This window comes from Ictidomys tridecemlineatus, chromosome 3 (genome assembly GCF_052094955.1).
Source record: "Ictidomys tridecemlineatus isolate mIctTri1 chromosome 3, mIctTri1.hap1, whole genome shotgun sequence".
Classification (NCBI taxonomy): Eukaryota; Metazoa; Chordata; class Mammalia; order Rodentia; family Sciuridae; genus Ictidomys; species Ictidomys tridecemlineatus.
This window is the reverse complement of record NC_135479.1, coordinates 112,791,706-112,811,363: the sequence shown is the minus strand read 5'-3', so window position 1 is coordinate 112,811,363 and position 19,658 is coordinate 112,791,706. Positions and strand designations below refer to the sequence as shown.

At 33.4% G+C, this 19,658-nt stretch overlaps 1 protein-coding gene across 3 annotated transcripts in view; it reads right to left on the bottom strand.

Annotated features, from left to right (window-relative positions):
* Nucleotides 1–19,658, bottom strand: part of Serpini1 (serpin family I member 1) — an 81,949-nt gene that overhangs the window by 14,758 nt on the left and 47,533 nt on the right. For all 3 annotated transcript variants that reach the window (XM_078043603.1, XM_040270038.2, XM_005332511.5), the window contains 4 exons: nucleotides 18,339–18,569; nucleotides 16,466–16,660; nucleotides 14,545–14,749; nucleotides 4,492–4,589 (listed from right to left, as the gene is read on the bottom strand). In XM_078043603.1, the coding sequence (XP_077899729.1) occupies nucleotides 4,492–4,589; nucleotides 14,545–14,749; nucleotides 16,466–16,660; nucleotides 18,339–18,569 (729 nt within the window). The remainder of the gene's footprint in view (nucleotides 1–4,491; nucleotides 4,590–14,544; nucleotides 14,750–16,465; nucleotides 16,661–18,338; nucleotides 18,570–19,658) is intronic.

Below are 19,658 nucleotides of genomic sequence, written 5' to 3'. Positions count from 1 at the left end.
CTTATTCTTTTCCCCATTCAGTGAGAACTAAGAAGGAAGCACTGTGGGGGGGGGGCTCTGAGGAAACATGCATAAGAATCTATCTTTGGGTTGTCTAAATTCTATCAGGGAATGTTAAACACAAAAGTAACAATAATATGAGATAAGATGTGATATGCGCCATAAAGAAAGGTACAAAATATCAGGAATTTAATGAGTGATTACTTCTGGTTGGTGTAATTATGGTAGCTTGATTTTGAAGTTGGGATACTTCAGCTGAGACTGAGTTCAGATGGTGTTTCAGAGCTGGGCAGGGTGGCAGATATCAGTAACCTCAATGACTCAGGAGGCTGAGGAAGGAGGATCAAGTTCTGTGCCGGCCTCAGCAACTTAGTGAGACCCTGTGTCAAAATGAAAAGTAAAAAGGGCCGGGGGATGTAGCTCAATGGTAGAGTACCCCTAAGTTCAACCCTTGGTACAAAGAAAGGAAGAAAAAAAAAGTATTTCAGATAGGGGAGATTTCATAACCATGGGGAGCTGGGGAGATGAGAAACAGAGCTGGAACACAAGTAGTGTGTGAAGAATCAGCCAGAAAAAAAAGGCTGGAGGGAGATGAGGTCTCTGGCCCTGTGGAGCAGTGGATGGCACTGCAGACCAAAGCAGGCGTTGAACAAGACTTGGAATGATCTGAGAGTAGGTCTTAAGGTGAATTTTCTCAGTAGTGGTGAATGAGACAGATTAGACTGGAGAGAGATTGGAAACTATTAGAAGACTATTGAAATAGTCCAGGGCAGGGGTAATGAGAGTCTGAAATAAGAGTGGATGCAGTAGAATGCAATTTCTTGATAGAGTGGATCCCAGAAGTCTTAGCAAAGGAACTCAAGTCATTCCGTTTTTCAGGAAGCAAGAGAAGGTGAAGCAGTTTTTGTTCTCTATTTTCTAAATCACATTTGCTACTTTGGAAGAAAGATAAAATTTTCATTATATAATTGAAGAATGTATCAATGTCATGGTAGGACTGAATTGTTCACTGGGTGCTTTCAAGTATACCAATTATATTAATTCCATTAATATAATTTTAAAACACCTTTTCTAATTTTTAGCTAAGAATTTTAATTGAAAAAGTAATACACACACAAGGCAAAATTCCAGTGAAGAGTGATGTATGAAATGAAAATGCTCTCATCTAACAAGCTCCTGTTCTAGAGGCAACTACTGTTATCACTTTTTGAAATGCAGTTTGAAAATGTCCTCTGCATTCAAAAACCAATACACATGCATACACATACTCTCCTCTGCCTTTGGTTCAAAAGCTCCCATTTGCTACTTAATTTTCTTCTGTTCTGCTTCCATTATGCATGCTCTCACGGAAGGCTTCTTAACCTCTTCACTATTGACATTTTGTATTGGAAATTTTTTGTTTTAAGGAACCTGTCCCAAGCATTGCAGAAGTTTAGAGCAATGTGTCCAGTAGGTAGACAAATCCCCCAATTGTAATAGCCAAAAAGGTCAAATGTTTCCTGGGAGTGTGGAGCAGGGGAAAAAAAATCATCCTTGTTGAGAACCACTGTTTCGATAAAACATGTGTATCAGTCTTAATTTTATTAAACCCAGCTGTTATGTCTTTCTACCATAAGTCCTTCAAACCTTTTATGTCAGGCATGACATCACAATCATTTCTTTTTTCTTTTTCCTGATATAGCACTTTTCTCATCTACCTGCCTCTCTAGCAGTTGTTTAATGAAAGGAATAAACGGCATGGAAGGCAATTAATGTTACCTATCCTCATCACTATCAAATCCTCTCTCTAAAAAAAAAATAGTAACCAAATGCATGCAAATCATTTTCCTGGGTAGTTTGGTAGGTTATATTAGAATTATAAGTTTTCACGTTACTTAGTTTTCATGCTATTTGGAGAGGCAACAATTGAGCTATGTACTAGTCCTAACTAGCTCAGGCAGAGCATTTGGTGTCCAAATAAATGATGCAGAGATAAATGCTATCAAATTTAGAGGAAGTAGAGAGGGGAATTTTATACTTGGGACAGTAGATAGTTTTTGAGTGAACTATTCAAAAATTAATTAGAAAGAAAGAGCAAGAGAGGAAGAAAGGGACAGAAAAGAAAAGCTACATGTATTAGTTGGAATGATCATCACTGCTAGAGCTACCAACATTCTGATAAAGCTAATAACATACAAATCAAATAATTCCTGCTGAAATTTTGAGAGGTTGGCTTTTGTTCTTTCAAGTGATCCTGAAGACCTGAACTGGATGGTGCTTAAGAATAGCAAGTGCTAGATTTCTAAGTGATATTATAAGAAGACAAATATTCTAAGAAATATAATGCTTAAGATATGTGCAAAGAAAACTTTTCCCTCCATCCATTTTATCCTTCTGTAAACATTGCTGTGTGCCATGTGTGTGTCAGCCCTGTGCCAGGTACCAGAACAGGATCTGTGAACAGGATACTGGGCAGGATTAGATCCTCATGGGGATTTGATCAAATAAACAGATTTTTTTTTTTTTGCATAGAGAATATATGAATTCTCTGAGCAATTCTAGTGTCATTTCGAATCTCCAAACCATCTGCATTCATACTGCATATTTATGGTCCATTGTCTCTGTACATAGTAAAGGCAATTAAATATTACCTTATAAACCTTCCAAATATGTCAGAAATTATAAGGTACACTGACCACAATAATTGATTTGCCGCTGCAGTGCTACTCCCTCAGGACAGAGAGGCAGCAGATATTGTATTTGTGTAAAATAACTGCCTGAATGTTTGGGTGAGGCAGTGAGGAATCACTAATCAAACTGAATAGAGAGAATGTTGAGAAAAGAGAATATAATTATCCAGTTGGAATTTGGCCAGTATTGTAAGACAGATTCTCTTCATTCCCCAGGAAGAGAGCATTCCAACTTTAAGTTGTGCTGTGCTTCAACTATTAATGTATTTCTGACTCAGCTAAGAGACACCATATGATCTTTTGAATCTCCACCAGTCCTACCTTCTTGGCAACCCCAATGAGGAGTTCCAAGCCCTAAGAACTTGGATATGAGTCATGAAAACTTTATTCAGGGAAAACTCATTTCTCTTTTGTAGACAGGAACATTTATATCATAGACATTTAGAAAAGCTCCATTAGTGCTTAGGGCTGTAAGCTCTCTGAATGAAAGGTAGAAGTTGTGGTACCAAATACATCAGTATCAACTCACTGCCAAAAGCTGCATGCTGCTTAGAAAACAATCTACACAATACAAAATCCAGGAGGATAAGGGATTATCTGATCACATACTCCTTGAGCATTTTTTAAAAGCTATGACCCCCTTCTCTGTCTCTCTCTCATATGCACGCATGCTAACAAAAGTGTGTGCACATGCACGCACACACACACACACACACACGCACACACACACATGCGTGCACACACACATACGTGCCCCCTAAGCAATTTCAGAAGTGGGGCATCTGTTTTCATTGAATTCAGTCCAGGTTTAGAAGCTATAGTTTGGTGAACTTAATTGTTTAGAGACTGCCGATTCAGGAGAGGAAACCTAAATTCTTCCTTGTAACATGGGAACTGCTAAAAAAAAAAACAAAAACAAACAAACAAAAAAAAACACCCTTCTATTACCTGCATGCTCTCTAATTGAAGAAGAGGGTTCAATTAAATTGCATATAAAGGGAACATGCAAGTTGAGTTGCTTGATCTTACTATATAACTATCCTTATATGATCAGAAACCAGATTCTATTTTTCCTGCCTTTCAAAGAAATGATATAAAATAATATAAGCCTTAAACTCACTATTGCTTTTTTTCCAATGATAAGCTCCTTGGGGTTAGCCACTTAAAAACACATCCAAAATTATTTTAATTACACATTCTAAATACTTTAATGTTACCAACATTTCATGAGTTTTTACTCAGAACAAGTTAAGGTTCTGAATCCAGTAATTCAACTTGATTTTTCCTTGGGGTATTTAGAATAAATTACTCAACACCTCAATGAGCCTATGTACTTTGAAGTTACTTCTTCAAAAACACTGTTTTTTATTGAAGACTCAGAAAAGGGTTTACATCATCTCACTGGGTATTCTTTATTCTTTAAAAAGAATCTTTGGTCTAGTCCTTACAGCAGGGGGCACTCATTTATCTCCTCTTCTTCTCTTTACTATTATTCATTACACTGGAACATATTGAGATATTCAATCAACACATTTATTGATTCTACAAGGCATTGTGTCAGAAGGGATGATCTCCTGGAGAATATGATCTACTATCAAAGACAAGACATACACCACATAATACAAACTTAATGTTATAACTGTATTCATAGTTTTACTTGAAGAAGTTAAATATACTTCTTGCTAGATTTACTTGGCAAGTGATAGCTGAACTTTACTTCTGAATTCCATGGTAAATAGAAAATTTAATATTCCTGTTTTTAAAAGCATTATTTTATTCTGTAAAGAATAATGTTTCTTAAAAATTGATATTCATTTCTTACCAGACAGGGCTGTCAAATTTGCATCTTTGATGAAAATTTCAGTTATTCCAAGACCCTTCAAAATGTCTTTTAAGTCAATTTCCTGTTCAACTGTGAACCTGAAAAACATGTAGAGATAAAGTATTTAGTTACAGAATCTTGTTACTTTGGACAAGAATTAACTGTTAAATATGTTGATTCAAAAACTCTGTTTTGTAGAGGGTAAATTATGTTAAAACTTGGTTTTTTTCAGAGGTGGGTACTGGGGATTGAACTCAGGGACACTTAAACACTGAGCCACATCCCTTGCCCTATTTTGTATTTTGTTTAGAGACAGGGTCTCACTGAATTGCTTAGCATCTTGCCATTGCTGGGGCTGGTTTGAACTTGCAACCATCCTGTCTCGGCCTTCCGAGCAGCTAGGATTACAAGTGTATGCAGCACCACCATGCACTGCTAAACTTGGCTTTTGATTGCAAGAAGCGTTTGATTGTTCTTTTAGAAACAGGGGGCATCAAAGACAATGATGTAACAGAATAAGATTTAATTTCATGAGTTAGAAAAAATATGATACAGACAAAACTGCAATATACAGTCGAATAAATGAATTTTGAAATCAAGAATCATTAATTGCTATGTAAATCTTATAAACAAGTATCTTTCAAAATCTTTTGGCCTAGTATCTACTATGTTTGATTTTTCAAGCTGGTAATAATCATAAATTTATCCAATGTATTTTATTTTTTACTTAGTATTTTGGTCAATTTATGCTGCGCATCCATCCTCTACCATGGACAGGATTAAATAAGAGACAAGTTCTACTATAAAATTAATGCATTCAGCATTTCAACTCCACAACAACTATCACATTAAAAATGCATCTTCATAGTTAAACTAACTTTGAGAACATAAATAAGGGTGTTATCAAAATATCATCACTGATCAGTGAAACTGAGTAAAATATCACATTCTAAAAACTGTAGGCATTTATAATGAAGAGTTTTTTTTAAACAAAATAAAAGTGGCTTTTTATTTTTTTATTTTATGAACTTAATGAGTTATACATAAATGTGCACCAATTTTGTAAAAAGAAAAACAACATTAAATGTAGTGGTAATAAACAGAATATTAACTTTAAAAATGGTTTCCACACTAGAGCCATATTGGTTAATATGGAATCTCCCCCAAACCAATGAATTGTATCACCAATCTTTGTAGTGACAATTATGGACCAACATGCCTACATTAACACATACACTTTTAAAAAGGAAAGATGTTTATTAATTTTTAAGAAATCATAATACTGGTCAGAAGTAAACATTTTCCTTTTTCTAAGATGTTGCTTTTTGATAAATACAGCTTATCAATATAAATTTTTAGGCAATAGATTATGCCTTTAAATGAGTTATATCTATGACAGTCACTAAAATTATATCAGCAATATTTCTGATGTCTTAAGAAGATCTAGAAGGAAATAATTTTTATAAACAAGCCCAGATATGAAGAGGATTGATCATGGAAAATCAGTTTTAGCAGGTTTATGCTTATGGAAAAATAAGTTCAACAGAAAGGTAATATGCAATATCAAACATATTGATGTAAATATTGAGTTCTACCACATTTTATACTTAAACTTGGATTTAATATTATTTATTTTGTTTTATACCAAAAGTAAACACTGATCATAAAAATAGAATTGTTCTAGGGTACACAGCTCACAAAAGGAACAGGTAAGAAAATCCAGTGTCTCAGAGAACACCCTAATGGCTCAGGGTGTATGTGTGTGTGTGTGTGTGTGTGTGTGTGTGTGTGTGTGTGTTTATTTTTGAGCACTTATAAGGAGCTTCCTATACATCAAAAACTGTCCCAAAAGTTTAAACACCACATTAATTTAAATGTCACTCCACTTGGCAGGTATTATTAGTATTATTCTGGGGAATAGAAAAAAAGAAACTAAGTGGCAGAAGGTTAAATAACTTGACCAAGGTCATTCAGCTATTAAGTGGCAGAGGTGGAATCTAGATTCAAGTAGAATTATATAATATCCTGATTCATTTAAAATAGGAAAGTAAAAGAAAATACCAGTAGTGGGTTCTTTATACTTCTTAAAAGCAACTTGATTTGTTTCATACTCTGGCTGGCCGGTCAGGCAAAGATGAGAAATTTATCCAGGTGAACTTGAGCGAGTTCCTTAATTGTTGACCCTCAATTTTGCGTATGGAAAATGGCAATTATAATATGTACTTCAAAATATTGTTAAAAAGATAAACAAAGCCTCTAATAATCTTCAGATGGGGATGGCATGGGTGGACATGCAGTGTAGGGCAGAAACTATCAACACTGCGTATCATATTATATGTCATGTAATCATAGGTACTCTATGTTTGCGTACTAGTAGTATTTGGAATAATTTGGTTAAATAACTAGATTAGTCCCTGCTACTTTAATTATAAATTAGTTAAATCTAGTATTTGTTCATTTCAGTATTTATAATATCTTGCATAGGACAAACCATATAGATCAAAATGAAATAAAATCTTGGAGTTCATAAGATGTTTTGTTCAAAGTTAAAGAAAGATGTAAATAATCTCCATTTATCCATGTCTTACCTATTTTTCTTGCTAACCCATTGAAAATAGTTATAATTCAATTATTATATCTTTCCTCTTAATATAGACTAATTATTAATATAAATAATCTTTGTCATCTCTCTACCTTGAATGCCTCCTATATCCCAAGCACTATGAAACTCACTATGCATGTAGTATCCCATTTAATCCCTTCCATCATGATCTCAAAAAGCACAATGATAGGTATTATTTTTCTCTAAGATGTAGAACAAATAGAAGTTTAGAAAAGTTGTGCAACTTGACCTAAGTACACAGGTAACAGGTGGTAGAATATGAGGATATGAACTAAGGTCTTTCACCAATTACTATAATTTCAATAATGGTTTTTAAAAATAAAAAAAAAACATTACAGGGAGATTGTACTTTTCACTTCTTAAAATAAAAGGCCACAACACTACTTCTTATTTTTTTATTTACTTTTTTGAGGTACTGGGGATCAAATCCCAGTCCTCATGCATGCTATCACTGAGCTCTATCACTGAGCTACTTCCCAGCCCCATCACTATTTTTAAAGACAAAAGGAATACCTATTTTAACAAAGACAAATAATATCATCATACACTTGAAACTTTCTATTTGAATAAGTTCAAGACTCATGTAAAGGGAAGAAGCATGAAAGCTGAGGAGAAATGTGAAACAAGTGTTAGAAAAAAATATATATATCCCATGTAGAAGATTATAAAATCTGTAAGCAGTCGAGAAATAATCAAACCTTTTGTAGAAAAACTCAAAAGAGAGCATTCATTTTAAAGAACTAAATCATATGGCTTATGATATTTGTCTTTTAAACACAAGAAACTAAAATGCTTTATTAATAGATAATAGTTTCAAAGCAACAGGATGGTTGGTGGTTACAAAATGGAGCAGTACTTCACATCTTTTGATTTCCAGTACTCTGATCAAAAATGAGATATCTGAGACTACAAAAATCAGATGGAATGAGAGCACAGCAAGGTGCATTTCCATAATAAGTATTATGATATTTGATGTTAACTCTAGAAAGATACTCTCACACCTAAGTAAAGACTGTCAAGGAAGGGCACACAATGGAGAGAGCAAAATTCAAGAGAGAAGAGTGCTTTTTTTTTTTTATCTGTTCAGATAAAAGTATATGTAAAGCTGTCTATAAGATTAACACAAAATAAGTACTAGGACTTAAAATGAACACTTAGCCAATAAACATTAATAGAATAACCATATGATGCTTACTCTTTGTTAGGTATTATTCCAAAGTGCTTTTTAGATATATACACATATATTTTATATATTAGACAATTGTTTTTTGTTTTTGTTGCTGTAGTGAAAAAATTGGAAGAAGATCTGGCAATCTTCTTTAAATCTTAAAGATGTACAACTGTGTATAAACATTGTGGTATTTCACTGGGTTTGATAATATAACAAGGAGGTATAGCATCTTACATACATTTTTGTATTTTGAATAAAAGTTCAATTTCAATTCAGCATCTAGTTCTTGTGGAATTTATTGTTCAGGGGGAAAAAATCGGAAGAGTACAAAAGTAATTGCTCCTTCTCCACTGCCACCTGCCAAATACCCTATCCTTGTTAAGGAGATTGTTTAGAATATGTTTGTATAAGATCCAGTCTGGAGAAAGCAAAAGTATCTTTCAAGCAGGAAAAGAATCTGGTCAAATTATAGAAACCCAAGTTTGTTCTTTCAAGCAGGTCAAATTACAGAAATGCAATTTGCCCTCTCAAGCAGGACAAGAACATGGTCAAATTACAGAAATGCAAGTTTGCATTTTCAGAATAATAACTCTACATGAATAAAACTATACAAATAATTTGATACAGAGTAAACCTAGAATACAGCTATTAGAAATATTTTTACCTTTGCTGAAACTGGGTCACACAAATCATTACCTTCTTTGAACATTTAGTGGATCCTAATGCTATAAAATGGAGGGAATGGACAGTTTCCCATTGGTTACTAGAACATGCAAGTATTTTAAAACTGTCAATCTGTTAAAAAGGGAAAAATATTTATTTTATTTAACTATTTAGTTAGCCTTCTTATCTGTGCATTAGCCATGCAGAAGGAAAGTTTGTAGAACTCCTGGAAAAATGGATAGATGATATTAGCTGTGCCTGGTTTAGTAACAGGCATTAACATGAGCAAGTGAGCTAAACTATTTCATAATTGAAGAGTATTTCTTAGAAAATGAAAATTTAATTTTCTTCTGCTGCCACATTCAATTTCTCAGTGGACAGCACCCGAAGGCCACATTTTCTTATGAACATGGTCGAATTAGAATATATAATACTTATTAAGTATTCATTTAGCATTCTGTTAAAATACTCCAAAATGACTATATCTTCACAGAATTGAAGCTTTTGCAGAGAGTATACTTAACTTATGGAATTTAATAAGGGAAGCATTAGTACTGCACTGAATTTCTCATATTATCAAAAGAAATTTTCTATAAAATTCAAGGGAAAATACAAAAATAATAATAAAATTTTACTAAATGATGGTTAACATGGACTAAACGGTTTGAAAGGTTAGACCTTGCAAGGTCCTTGCTAAACATCTAGACAGCATCTTAAGTGATAGCTGTCATTTTTAAGAAAAAGTTTCAGGGCCTTTCTGAGAAAGGCTCACCACTTCCTCATACCAACCCCACCTTTAACACTCCGCCCTGCTCTAATCTCTGAGCCTGTCCCATAAAAGTCCCAGAACTCAAGCCTGTGTTGCCTCTCTCCATCTATGGAGAGATGGGCCTTTATTTGTCAGCTCTGACAAATAAACTCTCCTTTGTATCTCTGCCTGGTCTCCATCTTTCATTTCTCACTTGCTCATCTCCTGGTTCCTCACTTTCCTTTCAGACCTAACTTAGATAATAATTTGATAATTAAATTGAATCACTACTGTTTAAAAGAATATTGTTCTTTGGAGTTAAGATACATTGTTTATATATTGAGTATGTTAAAGTCAATTATATATTTTCAAAATTGGCTTTGTTAGATATTCACTGACTACTTCTCCTTGAAAATAGAATCACAGTGACATCTTTCTATATAAATCTATTGTTATATTGACAAATTTCTAGACATATGTGACTTGCATAAACTGAATCAGGAAGATATAGAAAACCTAAAGAAACCAATATCAAGTAATGAAATTGAAACAGCAATTAAAATCTTCCAAAATAAAAGCAGAAGGCCATATGAATTCTCAGCTGAGTTCTTCCAGACCTTTACAGAAGAACTAATACCAGTCTTTCCCAAATTTTTTCATAAAATTGAAAGCGAAGGAACACTTCCAAGTACATGCCACAAAGCCAGTATAACCCTGATACCAAAAGGAAAGATGCACCAGGGAAAGAAAACTACAGACCAATATCCCCAGTGAATATAGGGGCAAAAACCTTTAATAAAATATTAGCAAACTGCATTGAGAAACATCAAAAAACTAATATACCATGATCAAGTAGGTTTCATTCCAGGGAGGCAATGTTGGTTTAACATAGGCAAATCAATAAATTTAATTCACCACTTAGAATTAAGGACAAGAATCAAATTATCATCTCAATAGATGCAGAAAAGGCTTTTGATAAAATCCAGCACCCATTTAGAATTTACCTCAACATTGTAAAGGCCACTTACAATGGAACCCAAAGCCAAGATCATACTAAATAGAGAAAAACTAAAAGCATTTCCTCTAAAATAGGAACAAGACAATGCACTCTTACTACTCCTATTCAATACAATCCTTGAAACATTAGCCAGAACAATCAGACAAGAATAGGAAATTAAAGGGCTACAAATAAGAAGAGAGAAGTCAAACTGTCTCTCTTTGTTGATGACGTGATCCTGTATTTAGAAGACCCCCACGCCCCAAAAAAAGAAAACTCCGCCAGAAGACTTCTAGAGCTTATAAGTGAATTTAGCAAAGTAGGAGATACAAGATCAATTCCCCAAAATAAATAGCTTTCCTATACTACAACAGTGTTTCAACCAAGGAAGAAATTGGAAAAATCACACTATTCACAATAATCTCAAAAGAAAAGAAAATCTTGGGAATTCATCTAACCAAGGAAATACAAGAGCTCTATGATGAAAATCAAAGAACATTAAAGAAAGAAATTAAAGAAAACCTTAGAAGATGGAAAGATCCCACGTTCTTGAACAGGCAGAATAAATATTATTTAAATGGTCGTACTATCAATAGCAATATACAGATTTAATGTAGTCCCCATCAAAATACCAATAACATTATTCACAGAATTAGAAAAAACAATTCTTAAATGCATTTGGAAGAATAAGAGAACCAGAACAGCCAAAGTAATACTAAGCAAGAAAAGCAAAGCAGAAGGCATCACAATACCTGATTTTGAAATTATATTACAGAGCTGTAGTAACAAAAACAGCATGGTATTAACATCAAAATAGACAGGAAGATCAATGGAACAGAATACAATATGCAGAGATAAATCCATATACCTACAGAGAACTGATATTTGACAAAGGTGCCAAAAATAAATTGTGGAGAAAAGACAGCCTTTTAAACAAATGATGCTGGGAAAACTGGATATGTAGAAAAATGAAACTGGAAACCTATCTTTCACCCTGCAAAAAACCTCAAATTGAAATAGATTGAAGACTTAAGAATTAGATCAGAAACCTTACAATCTCTAGAAGAAAATGGTCAACATTCCATTACATAGGTGCTGGCACCAACTTCTTTAACAAGACCCCCAAAGCACAAGAAATAAAACCAAGAATCAATAAATGGGATGCTATCAAGCCAAAAAGCTTCTTCACAGCAAAGGAAATGAGGAAGAGCATGAAGAGAGAGCCAAAAAATAAGAGAAATTCTTGGTCAGCCACTCCTCCAATAAGGGATTAATAAACAAATGACTCAAAAAACTTAACACCAAAAAAATGAACAAACAGACAAACAAACAAACAAAAAAACACCCCAAAATATCGCAGTCAATAAATGGGCAAAGAACTAAGCAGAAACTTCCTAAAAAGAAAAACCACAAATGGCTAAAAACCATGTTTGTTCAACAACTTTAGCAATCAGGGAAATCCAAATCAAAATTATACTAAGATTTTCATCTCATGTAAGTTGGAAAGGCAGACAATGATCAAGAATACAAATAATAATAAATGCTGGTGAGGTTATGGGGGACAAGTTACACTTGTACATTTTTGGTGAGAATGAAGACTAGTATAACCACTCTGCAAAGTAGTATGGAGATTACTCAGAAAACCAAGGATAGAACCACCAAATGACCTTGCTATCTCACTCCCTGGTATTTTCCTAAAAGATCTAAGATTGGTATATAAACATTAAGATGGCTATATACAGTGATATAGCCATCTTAATGTTTATGGAAGCACAATTCACAACAACTAAAATACAGAATTAACCTAGGTACCCATCAGTAGATGAATGGATTAAGAAATTGTGAAATATATATATATATATATATATATATATATATATATATATATATATATATTCTACTCAAAATGGAGTTCTACTCAGCCATAATAAAAGAATAAAATTATGGCATTTGCCAGTAAATAGATGGAAAGGGAGACTGTCATGCTAAGTAAAGGAAGGAAAACTCAGAAAGTCAAAGGTTAAATGCTCTCTCATATGCAGAAGCTACAATAAAATAAAGAAAAAGAGGAGGGAAGGATAGGATAACATAAAGGGAAGATCAGTAATGTAGAAGAAAGAAATCAAGAGACAGAGTAGAATATAGAGGGATAGGTAAGGGGAGGCAATGCAGAATGAATTCTTTAAAACTCATATATGTGCATATATAAATATACCACAAGGAACTTCACTTTTATGCACAGGGAGAAAAAAGCAATCAAATACAAACAAACAGATGAGTGAAAGAAAGCCCAGTAGAGTGGAGGAAAGAGAACATGGCAGGGGAAGGCAGATGGGAGGAGAAAAGGGTGGGGATCATGAACTGAAATCAATTTGCATGATGTATGTTTGTCAGGATGAACCCTACTACTATGTATAACTATAAAGCTTTAATTAAAAAAAGAAAATTACTGTCAAGGAAAATGATACATATTAATCTCCTAGCCAAAACTAAAACAATTGAGCAATTTGGGTTGTTATTACCTTTTTTTATAAGCAGACAATGGTATGTGTGGTTATATATTATATTTGGGTAGATTATGAATATATAACATAATTTTCTAGCTAAAAATATCTGCAGTTTCTAATAGATCTCCTTAACATACACAACTAAGTGTTTATTGAAAAATAGGCATTTACATAAGACATAAATAACATTTAAATAAAAATTCCTAAATCAGAATAAATATGACTGAGTTTTAATAATTCAGCTTAAAATTATTGTCCTATTTACCAACTTTCAATATTCATATACAAACACATTTTCTTAATAAGTGTTAAAACTGTGCTGCCACATATACACATAGATGATCTGTTATATACTGATATGTCTTGTTTTCTAGTTGAAATACACATATTATGTCGATAGACAGGTTATATGTGGTAACTGATGTAGCTTTCCTACTAGGTTTTAAGGTATTCATACATAGAATAAATATTTTCACTTACCGTGTCCCTCTGATGGGACAGAAAAGGGGCACTATTCTTAAATCACAGAAGGAAAGCAAAACTCACAAAAGGTAACGTTATTGTGGGATGGTAACAGGTAATAACATGGAGGTGCAAAAGCAACCAAGAGGGAGGGTCACCTGCTCCAACAGGCACTTCATGGAGGGATTTCTAGAAGAACTGTGTCCAAGCTGATCCTAAAGTCTAAATAAACAATTTGGGGCAACAAAATGTGAGGAGCACATTTTGGTAAATGCAAATAAATGGAGACCCAGACATGAAAAGAACATGGTGCATGTGGCAATACTACAAGCACATGGATGGCACATGCTACCAAATGTTGATGTGATGAGTGGCCAGAGGTGAGGCAGATGGAGTGAATGGTGGTCAGGACATTCTGGTAGCACAGATCTTATTAATTTTGAGCACAGTTGCGTCTTCTTGCTTATTTATGGTTATATCTCAGCACCTAGCAAAGTGACTTTCTTGCAGTTCTTAATGACAGAGATGGTTTTCTCTTGAGCTGTAATCAACTTTCATAACAATTTACAGAAGACTGTCAAAGCAAGTGAAATTTGGAGACATTTGGTTGAAAAAATATCTTATAGAATGAAGCTAAGGATATTGAATCATATCTGAACATGGGTCTTGTATATTGTACTGAATGAATCAATAAATGAATGTATGTCTCTGAGCAGGACCATTTGAGTATGAAAGAATCTGAAAGAGCAGAAAAAGGAAAAGAAGAAAGAGGTGGGGGAGAAGAGAGAGGAGAACACTTAAAAATTAAAAAACAATTGCAAGAATGTTTCTGAGTCAACCCATCCCCTCATGCTGTGGGAGGGATCACACAGGACCCCTCACCTGGGCAGGTATACTTCCACTTTTTGCTTCTTCACAGAGTTGGCCCATTCTTCAATCAGCTGTGCTTTGACCAATGGCTCCAGAGTGGCCAGTGGAACTTCCTGTCTGGACAGTACCAGCATCATGCTTATCTCATCTCCCTCATATGGTATTTCTAGGACTTGGTAGATACCACCAGCTTCATTGGATCCATCACTAAATTCCCCTAAAAAAAGGAAAGAAGTATCATAAAAGACCCATTTTTTAAAAGAAATTAAATTTGTTATAACTTTCTTGTTCTAGTATGTGTGAAATAAGAAATTCTGTCATCTGAAAAAAAGAGTTCATTTGAAAATACACCCTGAAATTTAAATGATTCTTCAGTCCTATAAAATTTATTTAATTTTAAAATCCTCAGAATTATTTCACATAGTTATAATCTATTCTCTAAACTTATTTTTTTAAATGAGATTTTTCAATATATTTAAAGAGTATCATTAGCAACAATGAAAAACTCTGGTTAGAACAACAAAGCCCTGGCTTCAAGTTGGAGAGAAAGCACATTTATCATCATCTGCCCTTTTTGGTGGGCATAGGGGTACTGGGGATTGAACTCAGGGGCACTTGACCACTGAGTCACATCCCTAGCCCTATTTGTATTTTATTTAGAGACAAGGTCTCACTGAATTGCTTAGTGCCTAGTTAAATTGCTGAGGCTGGCTTTGAACTCCCAATCCTCCTGCCTCTGCTTCCAGAGCTACTAGGATTACAGGCATGCGCCACTGAGCCAGCCTCTGCCTATTTTCAAAGAATGGGAAACCTGACTTTGAAATACTTGGTACTCTGATATCACCACAACTATAAATTGTAAGGCCAAGGGTACACAGCTGAAATGAAATCTAAGCCTCCTTCAAGAGTTGTCTAGTGTATTTATGATGAATAAGATCTTCAAATCAGGTAATTAGGTAAACACAGTAAATTGGCTTTGTATTATATGAACTTAGCCAAATTATTTGGGCTTTAAAAAGTCTTTTTAAAAACAGCAACAAAAATAAAATTTATGTCCCACTGCTTTAAATTTTCTCCATTTTCAAAAATAAGTGTAATGCTTTTGTTATGAATATTTTCCTATAGCGGACACAGGTTTTTTTAGACATCAAACTAAACATTTTGATTTTCATATAAGTGGGTATTTTTCTTTCATATTTTGACTATGAACTTATTAATAGGAATTATACTCTTTCAACATTAAACATACTCTGAAATAGAATATTCTAACATATATTTGGCTTAAAATACATTTCTGCTTATGACTTAACAAATTATTACAATTCAATTTTGTATATAGGAAGAAACTTCTAAAGGGTGCCATAAAACATCTTTGAAAATAATGCCAAAGAGATTGAATAATATATTTGACCACAAACTGTAGACTCTCGATAATTGAAACTGTGAAGGAACAATGATTTCTGGACACACACACACACACACACACACACACACACACACACACCCTTGATATCTATCAAAATTTTAAAGAAATAGAAAAGTTTCTCGTGTAAGAAGAACGCTTATAAATCAAAATGTGATAAGAAACTCAAATCAAATCTTTTAGTGAATCACATAGTACACTAAAAACATCCCAAAGTCAGTGATTTAGAGAACAAATCAGAACATTTTTGCACAATGCCAGATTTTTTTGGATGAATAAAGCCCACTCAGCAGGTAGGATCAGCTTTATAAATTTAAGAAACATATTGAAAAACTGTCAATGTATATGATATTCACTCAATATCTAATTACAAGTCTTTGAAAATGCAGCCAAGGAAACTGAATTGTAGCCCAAATTAGATCAACAAAGAGTGTGAGTAGTGAATATTTCATGTTATTTCTTAGAAATCTGTCAATATGCTACAAGAGGAAAGAAAAAAAAATGTTTTACCATAATAAAATTCTCCTTGTTGATACATCATTGGAATCTGTACTTCACTTTCATCATCTTTAGTGAAGGAAAAGGTTCTAGTATTTTCAGGTCTAAACTGTGACTTCCAGTTCCCCTTGAAATAGACAGCATTGATGAGGGCCAGATGAGTGGCAGCATCAAAATCCCTTGGGGACACCAAATCTTTTAGCAGATCTATTTGGAGAAACATAACCAGATGAAAATTCAGTTAAATTGGAAATTGAAGGGGAAATCAAAAGATTATCAATCCACTAACAGAGTGGTCCATAAAAATTATACACTAAATTTAAAATTAAAAATAAAAATTATCTTTCAAAGGAAAAATGTTACACATGTATGTGATTATAGAAAAGACAATTAAGGGTATCAAAACAACAATGCTACCTAACATAATACTAACATCAACTTAACATCATCTTTTTTTTTTTTTGACACCCAAACTACAGAGACACACATATGATAGAATCTCAGCCTTCACTGCTATCTAGTTGCAATAGTGCATATGACACTCCTGACACAAAGTAAGCACTCAAATGTTTCTAAATGTATGGGTGAACAGCTGATTAAATGCCATCCAATCCAAACTTTCCCCCTGAGAATACTGGACATCTTCCTGCCAATGCAACAACTGCACCTGACAAGGTGACATCAAATGAGCTAAAGCAAATGGAACTCATGATGCATTGTTTTCTATCTTTTGAAATGCTCAAATCGATTTTGAAAGATATTGGGTCTTTACTATTTGCTAAATGTGTCTAAAAGAGTTTGAAAACTGACAGATTTTAATAATTTAACCTTTTTCAGGTAGGTTATTATTCTTGATTTTATTATCTGAATGCCAAAAAAAAAGAAAGAAAAAGAAAAAGAAAACCACTAAAATGCATATCTTCTATTCTACATTTTAATCTCTATTTGAAAAACAGGACTGGAACTTGCTCTGTAGTCTCTCATTATCTTGGTCATAGCAATTATTTTTTTTTTAATGTCTTTATTTTATTTTTTTTTATGTGGTGCTGCAGATCAAACCCAGTGCCTCATTCACGCTAAGCAAGTGTTCTACCTCTGAGCCACAACCCCAGCCCCTGGTCATAGCAATTCTTAAGGTACAGGATGTCTTAGCATTTTATGAATTATAGTGTTCAGTGTATCTGATTAGGATTTTTTTTTTTATTCCAACTTAAAATTTTAGATTACCATTATTTGGGGAATTGATGTAATGAACAGCTAATCTACCTTTAATTAGTCTTTTTAGATTTTAATTTCATTTATTTTTGTGGGTAAAACTGGAAAATAAAATGCTTAAAATATGAAACATATGGAAATCTTAAATTCATATAAGAAATGAAATTTAAAATAAAATATATCTTTTTCTAATTTCCAGCTAAAATTGGGCTGCTTTTAAAAAAATAAATCCTACTCAAATTGTTTTATAATCAATCAATTTTTGTGGTTCAAAAGCCAGTAAATATCTTTAAATTCTGATTTTAACTAATTCTATTTTAATCATATTGCTAAGAGTAACCTCTGCCATTCTATCTAACAATAATTTATCAGTCAGCTCAAGCAACATTCCATATAGTACTTACCATTACTATTCAGAAACCCATCAATAAGAGCCCAGATTTCAAGTGATTAGTGCCCAAATCCTTTCCAATGCCTAAAGATCTAACTTCTTCCTTAGTGTTCATTCATAAGCAATATCTCTAAAATGGACTGTAGCCTACACAAAATTGTCATTGCATACCCAACTCAATGCTATCTAACATTCAAAATGTGAAAGGAGTGAGGGGACAGATAATTTCAGAAATAAAAGATGCTTAAAACTAAGCTATTAAAGAAAGAAAGAACATACTATTTGTGTTATTTTCCACCCACTTATTGATGTGATTGGCCACAGCTACATTTTGACTGAAATCCACATGATTTACTTCTGCATTAAAGTATTTTTTCAACATTTGCAAAAACTCATCATTGATATGAAATCCATTTTGCACAAAGAGGGAATTGGCAATTTTCATCACATATTGGCTCTCTTCAGCAGCTACCATGTTTGAAAAATCCTTTAAAAAAGAAAGTTCATCTCCTGCAAGATGACAAAGACAAATTTGTTAGTGGAACAAACATGGCAAAAGATCAAGGATAGTGAAAGAACATTACAACCCAGCAAAGGACATTAGGAGAACAGGGACCCAAGGAAAAAACAGGATACTCTCTACATTGGCAATGGTAAAGTGGTTCCAATGCTTATGTCAGTTCTGGATGTTCAAATTAACTTTTTGCAGCTTACTATTCTCAACTGATATTATTTTATATTTCATTATCTTGCTAGAATCTACAAAGTAAGAGTGTTGTTTTTTTTTTAAGTTCTGTCTCAAAGTACTCAGGTTACTCTCATTAAATGAGTCTTGTTTTATTTTGAAATTATCAGGAAGCACTAAGTTTAATTATCTAGTTTAAAATTCATGATATTCCTTTAAATTTTACTCTCATAGGACTTTTTAAATCTTGTAACTAGAAAATCCATTAGAAATTGTTTTAGTTCTTAACTTTCTTTAAAAAAAAACCAAAAACCTTTATTTTATTTATTTTTATGTGGTGCTGAGGATCGAACACAGTGCCTCACCAGTGCTAGGCAAGCGCTCTACCCCTGAACTACAACCCCAGCCCCTCGTTCTTAACTTTTTAATGAATTAATTCATATATACACTAGAAAACTTACAGTAGATACCATACATCATATCAAAATGACTAAAAATATCTTTTGGCTAGAAATTTTCTCTAATACATATAAGTTTAATAATAATAGAGTATTTCAAAAAAATATTGTTATTTATACAGTAAGTATAAAGTTGATTTTAAGCAAAAATTTCTGATATTCTCAGAAAACCAAGTTGCCTTCATCGCACTTATTACAGTTGTCATTTTGCATTCATTTGTATGATAATTGATGAATACAGGCCTTTCTAGACAGGAAACTCCAGAATTATTTTTTGTTTTTGTTTATATCATTTTGGGGTTTTTTGAAATGATAATCATTTTGAAAAGAAATAATTTCCCTAGATTCACTCAGCCAAGATGGAGTCAGGAATTAGCAAATTAACCTTTCTCTCTTCTTAATCCTTCAAGTTGGCCATGTCATCTCATAAGATCATTTCTTGCCCTGAGTAAACAT